Source organism: Schistocerca cancellata, chromosome 2 (genome assembly GCF_023864275.1).
Source record: "Schistocerca cancellata isolate TAMUIC-IGC-003103 chromosome 2, iqSchCanc2.1, whole genome shotgun sequence".
NCBI classification, from domain to species: Eukaryota; Metazoa; Arthropoda; class Insecta; order Orthoptera; family Acrididae; genus Schistocerca; species Schistocerca cancellata.
The window spans coordinates 900,277,485-900,298,047 of record NC_064627.1 but is presented as its reverse complement, the minus strand read 5'-3'; the positions used below and the strand labels follow the sequence as shown (position 1 = coordinate 900,298,047).

At 41.4% G+C, this 20,563-nt stretch overlaps 1 protein-coding gene across 2 annotated transcripts in view; it reads right to left on the bottom strand.

The window, feature by feature from the left end:
• The window catches only part of LOC126162839 (arginyl-tRNA--protein transferase 1), a 183,930-nt gene that overhangs the window by 27,091 nt on the left and 136,276 nt on the right, over positions 1–20,563 (bottom strand). For both annotated transcript variants that reach the window (XM_049919601.1, XM_049919602.1), the window contains exon 8: positions 9,940–10,121. In XM_049919601.1, coding sequence (XP_049775558.1) covers positions 9,940–10,121 — 182 coding nt within the window. The remainder of the gene's footprint in view (positions 1–9,939; positions 10,122–20,563) is intronic.

Here is a 20,563-nt window from a genome sequence, read left to right as displayed (position 1 = left end):
TTTATTTTTTAATAATTTTTTTTCTTAATTTATATCTAAAAATTCCTCTATGGAGTAGAAGGAGTTGTCATTCAGAAATTCTTTTAATTTCTTCTTAAATACTTGTTGGTTATCTGTCAGACTTTTGATACTATTTGGTAAGTGACCAAAGACTTTAGTGCCAGTATAATTCACCCCTTTCTGTGCCAAAGTTAGATTTAATCTTGAATAGTGAAGATCGTCCTTTCTCCTAGTATTGTAGTTATGCACACTGCTATTACTTTTGAATTGGGTTTGGTTGTTAATAACAAATTTCATAAGAGAGTATATATACTGAGAAGCTACTGTGAATATCCCTAGATCCTTAAATAAATGTCTGCAGGATGATCTTGGGTGGACTCCAGCTATTATTCTGATTACACGCTTTTGTGCAATAAATACTTTATTCCTCAGTGATGAATTACCCCAAAATATGACGCCATATGAAAGCAATGAGTGAAAATAGGCGTAGTAAGCTAATTTACTAAGATGTTTATCACCAAAATTTGCAATGACCCTTATTGCATAAGTAGCTGAACTCAAACGTTTCAGCAGATCATCAATGTGTTTCTTCCAATTAAATCTCTCATCAATGGACATATCTAAAAATTTGGAACATTCTACCTTAGCTATATGCTTCTGATTAAGGTCTATATTTATTAATGGCGTCATACCATTCACTGTACGGAACTGTATGTACTGCGTCTTATCAAAATTCAGTGAGAGTCCGTTTACAAGGAACCACTTAGTAATTTTCTGAAAGACAGTATTGACAATTTCATCAGATAATTCTTGTTTCTCAGGTGTGATTACTATACTTGTATCATCAGCAAAGAGAACTAACTTTGCCTCTTCATGAATATAGAATGGCAAGTCATTAATATATAATAAGAACAACAAAGGACCCAAGACTGACCCTTGTGGAACCCCATTCTTGATAGTTCCCCAGTTTGAGGAATGTGCTGATCTTTGCATGTTACGAGAACTACTTATTTCAACTTTCTGCACTCTTCCAGTTAGGTACGAATTAAACCATTTGTGCACTGTCCCACTCATGCCACAATACTTGAGCTTGTCTAGCAGAATTTCATGATTTACACAATCAAAAGCCTTTGAGAGATCACAAAAAATCCCAATGGGTGGTTTTCGGTTATTCAGATCATTCAAAATTTGACTGGTGAAAGCATATATGGCATTTTCTGTGAAATGTGAAAGGACATGTACAGCACAAAAGCATGTTGACTGATAGATAACACTGACAGTTGAAGAGGGTCATAATGTGTAACAGGCAGACATTTAACCAGGCCATCACACAGGAATTCCAAACTGCACGTACTATGACAGTTAGGCGGAAGGTGAGAAAACTTTGATTTCACGGTTGAGCGGCTGCTCACAAGCCACACATCACACCAATAAATGCCAAACGACGTCTCGCTTGGTGTAAGGAGCGTAAACAATGGACAATTAAACAGTGGAAAATGTTGTGTAGAGTGAAGAATCACGGTACACAATGTTGTGATCTGATTGCAGGGTGTGGGTATGGTGAATGCCCAGTGAACATCATCTGCCAGTGTGTGTAGCACCAACAGTAAAATTTGTAGGCGGTGGTGATATGGTGTGGTCGTGTTTTTCATGGAGGGGGCTTGCACCCCTTGTTGTTTTGTGTGGCACTATCACAGCACAGGTCTACATTGATGTTTTAAGCACCTTCTTGCTTCCCACTGTTGAAGAGCAATTCAGTGACGGCAATTGCATCTTTCAACATGATCGAGCACCTATTCATAATTCACAGCCTGCAGCGGAGTGGTTACACGACAACAACACCCCTGTAATGGCCTGGCCTGCACAGAGTCCTGACCTGAATCCTATAGAACACCTTTGGGATGTTTTGGAACACCGACTTCGTGCCATGTCTCATTGACCGACATCGATATCTCTCCTCAGTGCAGCACTCCATGAAGCCATTCCCCAAGAAACCTTCCAGCAACTGACTGAACGTATGCCTGCTGTCATTAAGGATAAGGGTGGGCCAGCACCATATTGAATTCCAGCATTACCAACGGAGGGCATCATGAACTTGTAAGACACTTTCAGCCATGTGTCTGGATACTTTTGATCACATAGTGTATGCACAGGCCTAAAAATTCCTGTAAATTATGGGCTGGTGCTTTGTGAAAGTGCAGCTGACACCTAATAGCACTCCAGATGTTTCCCATTGGATTCAGATCAGGCAAATTTGGTGGCCAAGACATCAATACAATTTCACTATCATGTTTCTCAAATCATTGTAGCATGATTCTGGCTTTGTGACATTGACGGATGTGGATGTAGATGTAGACAAATATCCTGCTGGAAGAATGACATAAACCTTAAAGTGATGCAGGTGATCCAAATTTATATTAATATTGCCCACAGCTGTGATTGCGTATTTGATTACTATCACAGGTACCATGGAGGCCCTGATGAATGTCCTGCACAGCATAATATCACCTCACTGGCCTACGTCTCGGCATGGTGCTTGTTTCAAGCAGCTCGTTTGCCTGTGTCATAATGTATCCACACATGAGCACCGACCTGATATAACAAAAAATATTATTCACCCAATACATTTTCATAGATCAATTTCCAAGATCCTGTGCCCACTGCAATCTTAATTGACAATGATGCTAGGTCAACATGAGAACACAATGGTATTGTCTGCTGTTGAGCCCAATGTTCAGCAATATTCACTGAACATTTTGCGTCAAAATACTTCAAAATACTTCTGTATCAGCAATGTACTCTATCAGATTCACCGCTTATCCAGCTTTACTGAATGGGCAAGCACCTGACCTCAACATTCTCTGATAAGGCAGGGACATCAAACACCTTGTTGCTTACTCTTGGTTTCACCAACCTTCAGTCACTTTCCATCAATGCTCAGCAAGCAAACAACTGAACAGCTTTGTCATTTCCAAGATGTTTGCTCCCAGGATATAACAATCTGCCCTTTGTCATAAAATTTGAAGTCCTTGGATTTCACCATTTATGGCTCAAATCATGGCTAGAATGATCCTCCATTTGTCTCTGGCCAGCTTATACAATTTCCTTATTGTACTAAGTGCTCACAAAAACTCAAGATGACATTAATCTTGTGAAGGGCAGTGGTCATAATGTTTTCCCTCAGCAGCGTGTGTCTCAATAAGTAGCAGACAAACTGTGGAGGCAATTCCTGGAAACTCATCACGACAAACATTATGTTGTTAACAGTTGGCAGGTTTTGTGTGTGTGTGTGTGTGTGTGTGTGTGTGTGTGTGTGTGTGTGTGTGTGTGTGTGTGTCTAAAGTTTTCCTTCAGCTTTCTGGAACATTATAAATGACAGTGAATTTGTACAGTAGATACGTACACACTAGTCTATGATTATTCAGGTAGATACAGCAGACAAAAATTTGCTTTTAATAGGGGGCTAGAATGTGATGACAGAAAAAGAAAGAGAAGGAAATATAGTAGAACATGAACTGGGTGGGGGGTGGGGGGGTGGGGGGTGGGGGGAATAAAAGGGGAAGCTGCTTGGTAGAATTTTCCACAGTGCTTAATTTAATTATTACTAACACTTTATTTAAGAAGCACGAAAGAAGATTATACAGGGTGAACATTAATAAAACGGAGGAACTGCAGGGACAGATTCCTGACTGAAAAGGGAGGAAAAAAGATCCTATGAACATGAGTCCAGAAATGCATAATTGCCAGGGTAGAAGGTGCTGACTGAATGAACCACGTGCCATGCGTTCCTTGTGTGTTGCAGGCTGTGTGATTGACACGGCATCTTGGAAGCAGCAGAATGGTCTGCTATTCATGTCAGGAATAAGCCAAGATGGTGTCTGCATGTGGCTAAGCAGATGGAAACGGTCAAGAGGAAATACATCTATACCAAAATAAATGCCCTCATAGACACCAACTACAGGACGAGCACAAAGTCTATCCCTGATTATAATAATTTATTACAGAATAACCGTTTGACATAATAATTTACATTTGATGCCATTACGTAGGTTAGTGTTATTAGTTTTTAAGACCACTTATGTTAGTAAACCTCAATGTGTGTTCCCTTGGTAGCTTGGAGAATGTCGAGGCAATATTTCAGTTCCCGCCAGGTGTTTCATAACATGTGTTCTGTCACAGTACCCAAGGTAGCTTGTATCCTAGCCTTCAGTTTGTCAATGTCAGCAACTGGTGTGATGAAGACTCTGTCCTTGGTATAGCCCCAGACAAAAAAGTGAAGACGTGTAATGTCTGGAGAGTGGGATGGCCAGGGTGTTGGACCATTCCTTCCAATCAAAAAATGTTTCATCCAGGAAATCATGCACTATTAAAGCCCACTGGGGGAGGTGCTCCATCTCGATGGAAAATTATCCATGGTTGATATTCTTCTAACTGTGGGGCAGTGAACTGTTGCAAAACGTCTAAGTAAATGTTAGCGGTAATGGATTTTTCCGTGAAGAAAAACGGTCCAAAAACCTTTTTATGCAAGAGGCCCCACCAAACATTCAGTTTTTTTCTGTCTCGCTGTAACTGTACAGTAGCATGTGGAGACTCTGAACCCCATATATGGACATTATGCCTATTTACTTTTCCACTGACATGAAAGGTAGATTCATCGATAAAGCATATGCGATTTAAGTAATCGTTTGCGCCATCAATCTTGTTGAGAATCTCAGTTGCAAATTCAGCATGTGTCAGCAAATCATTCAGTTACAAGGTCTGCAGGATTTGCACATTGTAACCATGCAACCTAACCCTTTCATGAAGAATCTTCACCACACTTGCTTGCGATATTTGAAGTTTATGTGATGCTAGATGAGACTCTGTTGAAACGATTGCCGAACACGATCAACAGTTACATCACTCACAAGAGGCCTGCCATTTCGAGGATGATCTTCAACGCTGCCTGTTTCATTAAACTTTGCATACCATCACTTATTTGATTTAACATCAGGAGGGCTGCGTCTATAAGAAGCCTGAAATTTACACTGAACACTGATGGGCGATTTCGCAACTAACATGACCTAACAGACCGTGTCGATGTTGTAGAGGAATAGCGCCATCTATTGGTCACATCAACTAGTAACACTAACCTACATAACGGCATCAAATATAACTATTATGTCAAATGGTTATTCTGTTATAAATTTTTATAATCAGGGCAAGACTTTGTGCTTACCCTGTATACCGCACAACATTCAAGCCTTTTTTGGGCGTTTGTGTGACCTTGCGTCCTTTCAGATAGACAAATGTGCAGTGATACGGTGGACTGTGCATACACCAGATCTGGAGCACTGGGTCCCGCAGGATATTGAGATGAACCCTAGTACCAGCTCCAGACAAGTGGCTTGTCAACATGGTGTAAGCCAAAGTATGATTATGTGTATCCTGCATAACAACTGCTACTATCCCTATCACTTGCAATCCTATGGATGGCCACTTTCAACATCTGTTGTGACGTGGATGCAGTTCCTGTGTTCCAGGACAATTTGTTATTGTTGCACACACATAAGCAATTTTTGGATTTCCTGACACATGTTCAAACCATCGTTTTTCTCCATTTCTGGTGAAGAATTTGTCCCTGCACTTTGTTGGTTTTATTAATGTTCATCCTGTACATGTGGAAAAGATCAGGAGTTACAGAGTAATGTCAAGACAAACTTTTCAAAACCAGATTTTACATTTGCAAACATTTTCTGGGGCAGAAGTGGACTCTACCTATAATTTATTGATTATGAACTGACGATTAAAACTGAAGAAACTGGAGAAAAGCAGGAAATTAAGGAAATGGGACTTGTATAAATTGAAATAACCAGATGTTGTTGAGAGTTTCAAAGCGAGCATTAATCAAGGACTAACTAAACCATGAGGGGTTGGGTGGGGGAATGCAATAGAAGACAAATATGAACCTTTGGGAGCTGAAACATGAACACAGCAGAGAATCAAATTTGCAAAGACACAAGACCTAGAAGAAACCCTTGGATAATACAAGAGATTTTGGTTTTAACTGACAAAACAAGAAGATATAAAAATGCAGCAAATGAAGCAGATGAAAAGGAATACAGGCAACTATAAAATGAAACTCACAAAGTGCAAAATGGCTAAGCAGGAGAGCAAAAATGCATGGCTGTAGAAGCACACATGACTAGGGGAAAGATAGATGTCACATATATGTTTTTCACAAAGTTTTCACAAACATTTCTTTAGATTTTTATACTTTTATACTTTTAGATTTTTATCTCACAGTATTATGGTATATTGATAATTTTTACTTGTGGACCATCTGACAGCAACTGAATAAAATACAATTTTAGTGCCATACACGTTTCACCTTTATTTTCTGCAAGGCATCATCAGTGGCCTGGAATATGTACAATACACACAACTGAGGAAGACAGGACTACAAAAGTTGAAGATGATCACACAGTATCTTTATTCTTCTACTAGCAATATTCACAACGTAACTTGTACTAAAGTTAGTATTTCCACAAATATCATACAGACAAACACATTTTGTTTGAAAAAACAAAATCTCTGGTGCAGGAAACAACCATGAAGTGAAGTGTCATAGCAAAACAGACTCTAACTGAAAACTGTATGTATTCAAAATGATGCGAGAATTACCTGAGGACAGCAGGAGTTGCTAAATAAAAACTTCCACCACATCCAGTCAACTCTCTCAGTTCTATTATGTTCTGCCAAAGAGCTGCAGCTCTCAAGCTGGATATCGTTACACAGTTCTCACAGCAAATTCGCAAGATTATTTTACAGTGTGGGATATTACAGGTGGTGATGGGAGCAAAAAATTGGAATTTATAAGTAGTAATGTCAAACTTCTCCATAATTTAATGTCTGAGCAAACCAACAATTTTCCTGCTGATTTTTGTGTTAGTAGCTTACTTCTTAAGTGGTGTAAACAGTTGTAGCAAAAGGAAAAAATGCTTGAGGCCTCACTACAAACTGCTATTCCACAGTATTTTGAAATAAACATGATTTTTATAAAAACTCTTTGTAATTGGTTTAGTTACTGAATAGTTTGTATCCTGTTAATAAATCATTCATAAATGAAATTAATAATTATTATCATAAATATTTCTCTCTCAGAAAAGTTACAGTTGCTATGATTTATGACTTGCATGTGATTATCATAAACATAATACATGAAGTTTTGTAATGAAGTTGTTTTAAGTACATACTTTCACTTAGGCATGCAGTCCAGTAAATAAGAAAATTTTTGAAACTTCCTGGCATATTAAAACTGTGTGTCCCAGACTACAGCAACACCACTTCTCCGAAATTTCCTTTCTAGCAGTAATGCTTCTGTGAAGTTTGGAAGGCAAGAGATGGGATACTAATAGAAGTAAAGCCATGAGAGCAGATTGTGAGTTGTGCTTGGATAGCTCAGTTGGTAGAACACTTGCCTGCGGAAGACAAAGTCCAAAGTTTGAGACCCGGTCCAACACACAGTTTTAAACTGCCAGGAAGATTCAAATCAATGCACACTATGCTGTAGAGTGAAAAATCATGCTGGAAGAAAACTCCTATGCATTCTGCTGCCTTCTACTGAAGTAAAAACCATCACCGTTATAAACATCTGTGTACTGCTGAACAGAAATTAGTGTTTTCTATGCAGACCTTTAACTTTTCTGATCTCGATTTCCATTGTACTGCAGACACTGTCTGATTGAAATCACCATATGAAGCATTCAAATACAATCTGTCAGTTTGTTTACTATCTTTAAAAGTCCTGATGACTTCCCTTACTCATTAGCTTTAAAGAACTACACAGTTATCTTGCTTTGTTATTGTTAGAGATGTAGCAGAATTCGTTCTCTGTGCAATCTGACTGACTGGTATGTTGAAGATGGTGCATAAAGTACATTGCAAAGTAAAAGTGGGGCTGCATTGCTGTCGATGCACTAGTGAATAGTAGCTTTTCCTTGGCTGTACAAAGATGACTCAAATCAAAACAGATTTCCCAGTAGTACTAGGTGCTTTCAGGTGTTGAATCTGTTTCCTAAATCATGGTTTGTACGTAACAAATTAAACAGAACATTGAATACTATTTCACTGTTAGGATCTGAGTCCAGGCACTAACATATTATAAAGAACCTTGAGAAGCCAACCACCCATATTAAAATGTTGATCACTTTTTTAACTGAGAAATCTTAAAAAGAGATAGGCTAATTTAGCAATTAATTGAAGGAATTAAAATACAACTAGACACATCATTACCCTGAGGAACCAAAATTCTGTCTTCCCAGTTTCTGGACGTTTATCATCCCACTTCCAATTATTTAAGAAATTACCTAAAATTACACACTACTGATTTCAGAAGCTTTTTCATCCTTGGAAATGTGTGGCATGCCAGAAATGATTTATGCTAAGGGACATCATGCCAGTTTTTCTTTAAAAACTTGCACATAGCGGCCTTACAAATGGGCCTCAATTTACGCAAGTTTAATTTTTTTGTGTCTATCTATCTCAAAAGGCAGGTCCACTCCTGCTGTCTTTATAGAATGGAACAATGGTGCCATCTCTCTGCAGTTCTGTTGGAATCGGGACACAGGAATACTTACATAACTACTCAAGGACCAAAGTTATAAAGAGGTATAAACTAATTTGACAATCAATCTTTCGCTGCTCAGGTCACCTTGTGCTAACTCCACAAATGTCCTGCAGATGTGATATCATCATTGAAGATTCTGCTAGACAGACAAGTTTTTTTCTATGAAAAATTAGTACAGTGTTGGACACTAGCTCTTTCAGCTCCAAAATAGCAGAAGTAGCTAGAAGTGATCACTGGTATTAAATCAGAATGGCTTAACAAAAAAGCTGAAACTGATAGTGGACTCAATAAAGTTCTACAGAGCAACTGGAGCAGCCTTTTCATTACCTGCACAAACGGTTATGGAACACATGGAGAAACTACTAATGATTTTCAATTTGACACACACCTGCTTCACTGGTGGCTGTATGGGATATGCATGCCAGGCTTTGGCCTCCACATCTGAAGCCCTACCAACAGAAACTTCAGGATGTAATATTGCAACTCATTACCAGCTTCCCTTCCTCCTATAATTCTGGTAATTTGGTCATCGCTTTCTACTTATTCCAATTCCTCAGTGTACATACGTATTGCATTAAATCAAACCCAGACCAGCAAGGATGTACTTTGTGATATGTATAATTGTTCAACATTCTTATTAATTTCTAAATATCCTATGGTGTCGAAACTGAATGTGCAGCTGACCTGTGTCTTTTTGACATTTGTACTCTAGGAAGTAATAAACCAGTTGTACAGAAATCAGTAAACAAAGAGGAGGTGTTCATTCTCAAGGTATGGTCTTTGTCTCCCCTTTTTTTACTGTTTCCAAATGTATTGTCAGTTCTGGCAAATCAAATAGTTTATTAGATGCCAACAGTATGGTCACCTGGTAAATTGAATATAAATTCTAGTTTGCTGAAGCTGTTTACTTCAGCTGTTTTCAACATTTTTAAATCACCACCAACAGCATTGCAAACAAAGCAAATGTGGTCTCTCTCATATTTATATAATCTTGTGTTTCTTGTTCATCATTCTTAAGTTTAATTTACCAAGTGAAAATGATTTTAGGAAACACACTGGGTTTTAATATCCCATTAACAATGAGGTCAACAGAGATGGAAGGAAATTTGTTATGTATGATATATGTAACCTGCACAAATGTCAGAGTGCTTATGCATTTGCCAAGATTACTGACAAAAGCTCTATAAATTGTACACTTAATATACCTAGAAAACTAGTATACAAGAAATAATAATATTATTCTGCTCCTACTTCATATGGGAAAAACATATTTAACAAAAATAAAATCACACCAGTAATTCCATTTATTGTAATTTTACACTACAGCTTACCTGAGAGAAGCATAAGTTCCTAATGATAAATGCCCAAACTCTGGGTCATAATAAAAGTAAACAGACGATACACAGTAAGGCAGTATGTCAATTACTGCAACAGCAATAAGTCGTCCATCAAGCCAATATTGCTGATGGAAGGAGCCATAACCATGAGGTGGTCCATCAACTGGTTTCCATGGCTACTGATACATATGACAGAATAAGATTTCATCATAACAGTAAAAATGTTAAACATATCTTAATATTAGCAAACAGCTTATCAATTACATTTTTTTGTCTTAATTAATTATGGTAGCAAATTTAAAACTGCTGTATCAAATGCTGTAACCCAAACTATAAAGTTGTGTAAGCTTTCAACTACTACTTTATTTTACTTCATAAGATCAGAATGTCACAAAGAGCTGTATAGTGCTAGCAAAAAACGTGAATGGTATCATACTGTACCTGTAGGTAACCCGTCTTTAAATTAATTGCCTCTTTGATCCATGAGACAGATATGATGGGGGCTGCAAAACAGTTTTGTCCTTTGAATTCTGCCAATTCTCCCCCACCCCACACCCCATGAATGATGATGATTATATTCCCTATGTTTAAGTTTCCATTTTTCATTGCTTGTAATGGTTAACAGAAGATTGTATAAAAGTATTAATAATTTTAAGGTAGCTGCTAGCTTTTGTAGAATATGCAAATCTCGTGGAGGCGCCTGCATTCTTGTCAATTCTTCTGTAAGTTATAAAGTAAGAGACAGTTTTAATTATTTAAATGAAGAGAGTGTGTTTGAAAGTTGCTCTGTAGAACTAAGTGATCTGAACACACTGGTTATAGCAATCTACAGAATTCCTGGATGTGCGGTAACAAAAGTGTTCTAAGCCAAATTCGAATGCCTCCTAGAAAAACCCCAGAAAGAAAGTAAGAAAAAAGTTTTTATAGTAGCAGACTTCAACTTAAATGTCTTAATTGAAAGCAATGATACCACAAAATTTCATGACTTACTTCAGAAATCTGGTTTCAAGGTAAACTTTTCTGAAGGCACTAGGGAAAACAGCAAATCAGTGACCTGCATTGATAATATTATTATCAACTACAAATTTGACAATGGAAGTAAGCACAAATACTGTTTAGACTTTGGTATTTCAGATCACTCAGCCCCGTTTATTGAGCTCCCAAAAGCAAAAACCTAAAGCCTCCAGAAGTGTATATAAAAAGGGATCTCAGTAAAAGTAAAATGGATTTATTCTGCAGTAAATTAAGTATAATAAGCTCACCTGTAGACCACAATAGTTCAAGCTTGATAAACTATGACAAATTCTTAAATTGTTTCTTAGAGGTATTTAATGAATCATTTCCTCGTAGATCTAAGCAAAAGAAAGTAAATGGTAAACTCAAATGGATTACAACAGGAATAAAAATTTCTAGTGCCAGGAAGAGAGAGCTCCACAATGAGCTAAAATCAAACAGAAATCCAGATTTTGTTACTTATGTGAAACAGTATAAAGCTATATTTAGGAAAGTTGTAGTGGCAGCTAAAAAAATGGCAAGTAATAAATTCACACGAGAACACAGAAATAAGACAAAAGCAGTGTGGTCAGTCGTTCAGTCTGAATTAAGAGCCAAAGTAAAAATTCATGAGAGTTTGAAACTTAGATGTGAAAATGAAATTATAGTAAACCCTGTTCAAATGCCAAGTTGTTTCAATGAATTCTTCCTAAATGTAGTAAGATCCGATGTGGATATGACATTCTATCAAGGCATCACAAATTTGGAAAATGGCCAGAACACATCGTTTAAACAATTCAAAAAAAATCACCCAAAGGGATGTGGAAAAGGAAATATTGTCTCTAAAAAACAAAACTTCACATGGGTGGGATGAAATAACCACATTTGTAATCAAGTGTGTGTATGATATTATTTCTCAACCACTGTCAATTATTATAAATCAATCTTTTGAACAGGGATGCTTTCCACATGTATTGAAATATGCTGAGATCAAACCTCTATTCAAAAAAGGATTGACAGAAGATATGGGGAATTACTGCCCTATCTCTCTTTTGCTAGTCTTCTCTAAAGTGTTTGAAAGATTGCAGCAAAACAAATTAATAAATTTCTTTCTGTAAATGATATAATTTTTAAAAACAAGTTTGGGTTCCAACAGGGTAAAAGCACGGTGAATGCTATAAATGAGTTTATCCAAAAATATGAGTTTATCCAAAAAATATGCTCCATGTTAGATAAGGGTGAAAGGTCACAGGAATATTCTGTGATCTAACTAAAGCTTTCGATTCAGTGAACCATGCATTACTCCTCCACAAATTATAGACGTATGGAATCAGGGACACTGCTTTAAAATGGTTTAGCTCTTACCTGTCAGATAGGAAACAAAGAGTAATTTTAACTTCAAATGGAACCAATTATTCCTCAGACTGGAAAACAGTTCCCCAAAGAGTCCCACAAGGTTCGATATTGGGTTCCTATCTGTTTCTTTTTTACATAAATGACCTATCACTTGCTACTGATGTTCATTCAGTCTCATTTGCTGATGATACATCAGTTCTAATTGAAAATGAGGTATCTGAAAGTATTCCAGAAAAAGCCGAAAATACTTTACAACAACTCGAATCTTACTTCCATCAAAACGGACTAAAACTAAATAGCACTAAAACCAAAATGATGCAATTTGAAGCTAAATCAGTAGAAAGGACTGAAATAAAGATAACTTGCAATGATCAGGATATCACAGAAGCAAACCACTTGAAGTTCTTAGGCCTAAATCATGATAAAAATTTAAATTGGAAGGTACACATAGATTGCTTAGCAAATAAACTGAACACCTTGGCATTTGCAATGGGTATTTTGTCAGGTGCCACAAACATGGGTACCAGAAAGATAGTTTACCACTACTACTTTGAGTCAGGTATTCGTTATGGCATAATCCTCTGGAGAAATTCAGCAAATGTCACTAGGCTCCTAGTATTACAAAAGAGAGTAATTAGAAATATGTGCAAAAAAACCGGAATTCTGTCGACCACTGTTAAAAAAATTTAAAAATACTATCTATCCCCTCACTTTACATACATGAGGTGGTGATGTTCTTATATAAAAATCAACACACACTAGAAATTTTCCGTTTTGACCACAACCACAGCACTCGCCACAGAGATAATTTCAAACTTCCAACACGGCGTTTAAAACTTTATGCCCTAATGCCAGAGTATATGGGGTTAAAAATTTTCAATAAAATAAAAGGCAGTGATATATTTAAGATGGAGCTTGGTCACTGAAAAGATTGCTCTTTACTCTTCTGGTGGAAAAGTGTTATTATTCTGTCGAAGAATTCATTGAGGATTGCTTCACAGTCTGGACACAAGGATTGTATTACGCGTATTATTTTATGTACTTGTGTAGCTGTAACTTAGAAATGTACAATATAATGTAAACTTTTGTATTTCTCTTAAAAAGAGAAAAAAAGTTTCTTCTGTAAATCTTGACATGTCTCCTGTACATAAAATCAAATTATTTGAAAATTGTACATAATGAGATGAATAAATCACATATTACATTCCACTGTCAAGCAGATCAATAGAGTCAATAGACTTTAAACCTGTGATGGCCTAGATAAGCACCACCCATGAGTTTGTTTGTAGGATCATCACAGCATTCACTTGGAATGAGTTAACTAAGCAAGGAAAAAATCAAGAGTCCCACAGGCAAATACAGTACTCATAACTGTGGCATTTAAAACTTGCATAAATCTGAGTGTCACAGATTCCTGTTTAATGAATTATGCAATGCTTCTTCAACTTGATTAATTACATTTTCCAGGAAACCTGCACACCCAAATAGTACCTGGGAATAGACTGAATTTTTAAAATTATCTCTTCCATAGATAATCAACACTTTGCAAGACCAATGCAAACAACAAAATTAGTGATCAGAAAAAATCACTAATACATGTTAAACACTGTAGAGTATTTTAAGTAACTTCCTTTCATACTATTTTACATATTTACTTGTTATTTGACTGGCAATAATGAAATACCACTATTCATTTGATGGCTGCTGGAAGTTATTCAATTACAAACATTACTTGGGTTTATCCTTGTGTAAAATATATGCTGTTAATGAAACTGTAGTAGCCACCAGAAAGATCGCGGGAGGCGCACATTGGCACGGCACGTCACGGACGGTAGTTGCCGCCAGTAGAGTCCCGTCCACCAGAGGGCACGCGAGAATTCGGACGCGACCTCTGCCGGCGTAACAACAAGAACAACAACAACAACTCCGGCAGGACAGGCCGTGCGCAGTCAGTCAACATCGGGCATGCCTAGGACACAGTCCCGGTCTACGCTAAGTGAAGTGCGACGTAACGTGAACAGTGTTACTACACAATTGGCGACGAGTAGGGTCGTTCTTTCGCGTGTTGCGTCGTTGTTCCGGTTTCGCAGTTTCTCCACGGCATGGAGGATTTGGTGCGGGTTTTGGTTGCGCAGCAGACGGAGCTCATGGCCACCATGAAACAAGTGCTTCCGGCGTTGCTCTCCACGCCGTCTGCTCCGGCGCAGTTCCCTCCTCCCTTTCCCCCATATGACGAGACGGCAGAGGATTGGGACGATTATGAACATCGCCTTCGGCAGCATTTCCAGGCGTTTCATGTTGCCGATGCGGAGGTACGTCGTGCTCTCTTCTTGTCTTGGATATCTCCCTTGCTGTATCAAGTTTTGCGGCAGCTAGCGCCGTTGCAGGAACCCTCGTCCTTGTCGTTTGACGCATTGTGTTCATTGCTGTCTTCATATTATCGCCGGCGCACGCATGTTGTGGCGGCTAGGGTCGAGTTCTATCAATGCAAGAAACAGCCCCATCAGACCGGGCGTGGGCCGCTACCCTGCACGGTCTTAGTCGCAAGTGTCATTTTGTCACGGAGCAGTCGCGGGAGTCGTATGCCCATGTTATGGTCTGCGACGTCATTGTTCGTTCGGCCCCTGATCGGGAGGTCCGGCAACGGGCCCTGCAGTTAGAAGACCCTTCCCTCGAGGAAGTCCTGTCCATTGCTCAATCGTATGAAGTCTCTCACGCAGCATGTCAACAGCTGGAGGCGTGGTGCGACGTCGCGCAGGTTCAGGGCGGCGCGGCCGCGTCCACTGTGTCCGGGGTGGACGACGTGCGAGCGGTACAATCCGGCCGTTACGGCCGCTCCCGCGCGGCGCGTAAACAGAATTCCTCCCGGCCCCTGTTGCCGTCCTGTGCGTTGTGCTATATACATCACGATCGGTCAAAGTGCCCCCAGCATTGGGCCGTTTGTCGCAAATGTCATAAAAACGGTCACATTGCTAAAGTTTGCCGCTCAGCCTCAAAGGCATCGAAGGAAGCAAGTACAGAGGACATGGACGTTGACATTCAGGAAGTTTCATCGGGCCAGGCTCCCGACGCATCGGCACGCAAACTCTTTATCGAGGTGTCGGTTCGGTCGCGCCGGTTACAACTGCAGGTAGATACGGGCGCGGCAGTTTCGTTGTTGAATGCACAAACGTATTCCGACCTTGGATCGCCCCCGTTGGCGCCAGTTTACCGGCGTCTACGCGGTTATGGTAAACAGTTCATTCCCCTCCTGGGTCAATTCACTACCGACGTGACTTACAAATCAGTCACTCGGCCTATTACTTTTATTGTTGTCAGTGATGCGAGCTCCGCTAACCTTTTTGGCCTGGATGCCTTTCAAGCTTTCGGTTTTTCTATCGCTGACACCATACAGTTGGTCTCCGAAGACATTCCCTATCACTCATTGGAATCTTTGATCTCAGACTTTCCAGATATTTTTGAGGAGGGCCTGGGGCGTGTTTCAGATTTTGAAGCTCACCTAACGTTGAAGGCGTCTGCTCGCCCGCGTTTTCTACGCGCGAGGCAGATCCCCTTGGCTCTCCGCCCTCAGGTAAAGGAAGAGCTCGACCGGCTGACAGCCCTAGGGGTCGTTCTTCCCATTTCTTCTAGTGAGTGGGCTTCGCCCCTCGTTATTGTCAAGAAGCCCTCGGGAAAATTACGTCTTTGTGGCGATTTTAAGGCCACCATTAATTCCCAATTGGTGGTGGACACCTATCCTTTGCCTCGTGCTGATGAATTGTTCTCCGCCGTGGCGGGAGGCCACTATTTTTCGAAAATCGATCTGTCAGAGGCTTATCATCAGATACCATTTGATGAGGACTCCAAACGGCTGGCAGTCGTCAACACCCCGTTTGGCCTTTACCAATACCAGCGATTGGCTTTTGGGATATCCAGTGCCCCGGCGATATTCCAGCGTTATCTTGAGCATGTCACATCGACAATCCCTCATTGTATTAATTACCTGGATGACATCATTGTCACGGGCCGCAGCACGACGGACCACTTGCACAACCTTCGCACCCTCTTTCTCAAATTCAGGTCTGTGGGCTTGCGTTGCAACCTGCATAAGTCAACCTTATTCCAACCATCCATTGAGTATGTGGGCTACACCATATCTCGGCACGGCATCCAGCCACTAGGAAGTTTGGTCCAAGGTATCGTCAACCTTCCTCGGCCCACTTCGCTGAAGGAGTTACAAGCTTTTTTAGGCAAGATAGCCTATTACCACCGGTTCATTCCCAGGGCTTCCACTATAGCCCACCCCCTGTACTGCCTTCTGCACAAGGGTGTTTCTTTTGATTGGTCGCCTGCATGCGAGCGAGCGTTCACCTCGTTGAAGGGCCTCCTCACGTCAGCCCCTTGTTTGGCTACTTTTGATCCCCATAAGCCGTTGGTCCTGGCTACGGATGCTTCGCAGTATGGGGTGGGGGCGGTCCTGGCCCATCGCAACGCAGATGGTTCCGAGCAACCACTGGCGTTTGCGTCGAAAACGCTTAGTCCCGCGCAGGCCCATTACTCCCAGGTGGAAAAAGAGGCTTTGGCCATTGTCTACACTGTTACCAAGTTTCACCCTTTCTTGTATGGCACGAAGTTTCAGTTAATCACTGACCATAAGCCGTTAATATCGTTATTTGGCCCCTCCTCTCAGATTCCGGATAGGGCAGCCCACAGACTACAGCGCTGGGCCTTGTTCCTCTCTAAGTACCATTATGACATTCGTTTTCGCCCTACAGGCCAGCATGCCAACGCCGACGCTCTTTCCCGTCTTCCGGTGGGCCCGGACCCTACATTTGATCGAGAGGAGATTATGTGTTTTCATTTGGATGTGGCGTCCCGCCAAGCGGTTGATGGCTTCCCGATCACTAGTTCTCGAGTCGCCAGGGAAACGGCGGCTGACCCGGTTCTCCGGCAAGTAGTTCGCCTCATTCAGCAGGGGTGGTCGTCCCGCCCTCCGGGCCGGGCCTCGGACCCTCTTCGTAATTATTTTCTTCTACGAGACCGTCTCTCGGTCTTGGAAGGAGTTCTCCTTCTGGCTACCGATGATACAGCTCCTCGCGTGGTTGTTCCGGCAAGTTTACGAAGGGAGGTCCTCAAGTTATTACATGCGGGGCACTGGGGTGTTTCCCGTACTAAAACCTTGGCTCGCAGACATGTGTACAACCCTGGTATTGACAGAGAAATTGAGCACTTGGTGGCCGCCTGTTCCCAGTGTGCGAGCCAACAAGCATCTCCCAGGGCAGCGTTCTCTTCATGGCCGCCGGCAACCCAGGCGTGGGAACGTGTTCACATCAATTTTGCGGGCCCGTTTCTCAATGGCTTTTGGCTCATTGTCATTGATGCTTATTCCCGATTCCCATATGTGGTTCGCTGCTCCTCAACCACTTCAGAAGTTGCAATCCAGGCACTAGCAAAAATCTTTTCTGTGGAAGGTCTGCCAATCACCCTGGTCTTGGACAATGGACCGCAGTTTCTTTCGCAGACCTTCCAGGATTTTTGTAGGCGCTTCGGTATTCGGCACGTTTGCTCTCCCCCCTTCCATCCACAATCGAATGGGGAAGCTGAGCGCATGGTGCGCACCTTTAAGACGCAGATGAAAAAGTATGTGCACGAATTTCCTGCAGAGGAAGCATTGACGTTTTTCTTGACGGCATACCGGACCACACCAATGGGAGACCGCAGCCCCGCAGAGCTCCTCCATGGGCGTCAACCTAGGACTCTGCTGCACCTCCTCCAGCCTGGTCCTCGCCAGTCTTCACAAAACGGAGTACCTGGCTTTCCACTGGGTATGTCAGTCTGGGCCCGTGGGTTTGGTCGCAATCCACATTGGATACCGGCGGTGGTCCTGCACCGCCATGGCCGCCGGCTCTATACCTTGCAGGCGGGGGACCGGGTGGTACGTCGTCACCAAAATCAGCTCCGTCCACGTTCGGGCACCCACCCTCCGACCTCTCGGACACCGGCTTCCCCATTGCCGGCACCTGTATTGGTTTCACAGGGGACGTTACCTCCTCTCCCCGCTGTGACTCTGCCACACTGCGACGGTTCTCAGCCTTGGCAGCCTCCAGTGGCTCCAGCACCGGCATCGCCGTCATTCGAGATGCCCCAGCGAGAGCCGGCCCCCCTAGCCGGCCCGGTTTCGCAGGGGGCTAGTTCCCCTGTGGTCGTCCCTTTCCCTTCGTCCCCGCCACTGGGTCTTGCCCCTCCTGAGGTGGAACAGGATCCAGACTTCGACAGCTTGTCGCCCGTGCTGTCCCGGGCTCCGGTTGTGGGACGACGGGGGCCTCTTCGTGTGGGTCACTTCCAGCCGTATTCGAAGGTTCCAGCTCGAGGGTTGGCAGATCCCCTCGACTCCGGCCATCCAATGGATGTGGAGGTCATCGCTCCTGCCCGACGCTCCACCTTCCGACGCAGTGGATCACAGTGGCTTCACGCCCCGAAGGAGGAGGAGTGTAGTAGCCACCAGAAAGATCGCGGGAGGCGCACATTGGCACGGCGCGTCACGGACGGTAGATGCCGCCAGTAGAGTCCCGTCCACCAGAGGGCACGCGAGAATTCGGACGCGACCTCTGCCGGCATAACAACAAGAACAACAACAACAACTCCGGCAGGACAGGCCATGCGCAGTCAGTCAACATCGGGCATGCCTAGGACACAGTCCCAGTCTACGCTAAGTGAAGTGCGACATAACGTGAACAGTGTTACTACAGAAACCTTGAGGCATGATTTTGTGATGGACATTTTCCCCACTGCTAATTACTGTAGCATATTTTAGTGATAAACGATGCCTAAAACACTGACTTACATTTGAGATGGTGTCTGCATCTCATTTTTGCCTTGGCGTAGTCAGTGCTCAAGTTAGAATTGGGCACTGTCTCAAAAGGGTCAACATTATGAAGGAAAAAAAAAAAAATCATTCGCACGAACAGAATCATCCTTATCATTATTGTCGGAATGATTTGAAAACACTGTGACCTTACAATTCTTTACAAGTCTCATGATGATACTCTTGTGGGAACCATCACCAACCGTTAAAAGTATTTCAGGTTTGTTCATTTCCTTCCATTTTCTGAATAGGGCCATCTCTAGAAGTAGGAGGAACTTCAAGATGAAAATAGTATCTATTTGAAATGTCAAAATACAATCAAAATTTGAATAAGCAAAGCATACATGAAGGCAATCAAGTTTAATACATTGACTACTGGTGGTAACACCCAAACAGACAAAGCAGTTAAAATTATCACATCAGATAGCATCTACAGATAGCATGTAGAAAACTTGAGTTACCCTGAGACCTGTCCATAATGAATGGCACATGAAACACAAGTAAACTCATGATCCATCCACAATGTGTTAATGTAACTTGTATTGTATTGATTTCCTGTGACATTTTTGTGTATATTTCAAGACAAATGTTAAGAAAAAGTAACATAAATGTGTTTGTCATGTTTCTGGGTAAAGTATATGTAAAAGAGATTGCATTGGTCTAATAGGTGAAATGTAATCGCTGTACATTTTTCTCACGATGTAAGGGACAGGTGAAGATGACCAGTTGAAGCTGTGATGTTGAAATGAAAAGGACATAATGGATGTTTAGACTTTTAGCAGCAAGAAGAGTGGTATTCTGCAGAGGGAAGCAAATTTTCTTTGTGGTAATAGTTGGATGGAGTAATGTGGAGAAGAGAGTTAAAACATTGAGACATTGGAAGCAGTTTCTGGAGTTCAGAGGCAAGCACAACAAAAAAGTTGCCAGAAGCTTGCCATAGTGACATTGTTGCAATGAATGTACCAAATTTCATGAAGGGCCACCAGTTTTGAAATTCAGTGGAGGAGACACAAGGGAAAGATTTGCAAGAGTGAAGACTAAAGGTTTGGTGAATAGATTGGTATAGAAGACATCAGGAGGTCAAAGATTATAAGTTGCTGGCAAGAAGAGGGGGCTGGAGGTGGTTTTCATCACAAGAACATGAATACCTGTTGTATCAGGAGAACTGTGTGCGTTATTTTGTCCAACAAAAAGAATGAGACTCAACTATAGTGGATGCATAGGTCATATAACTGAAAATGAATATTTGTAGAGTTTTGTGTTTGAGAAGGTGGACAGTGAATCGATAAACTATTGTTAAAAAGCATTTACTGCGAGGACCAAAATATACAATAAATTTCACATTGAAACATTAATATATAAAGACCAGTGGTCAACCATTGTTGGGCTTAAAAACTGTGTGAACCTGTTAACCATACCAATAAA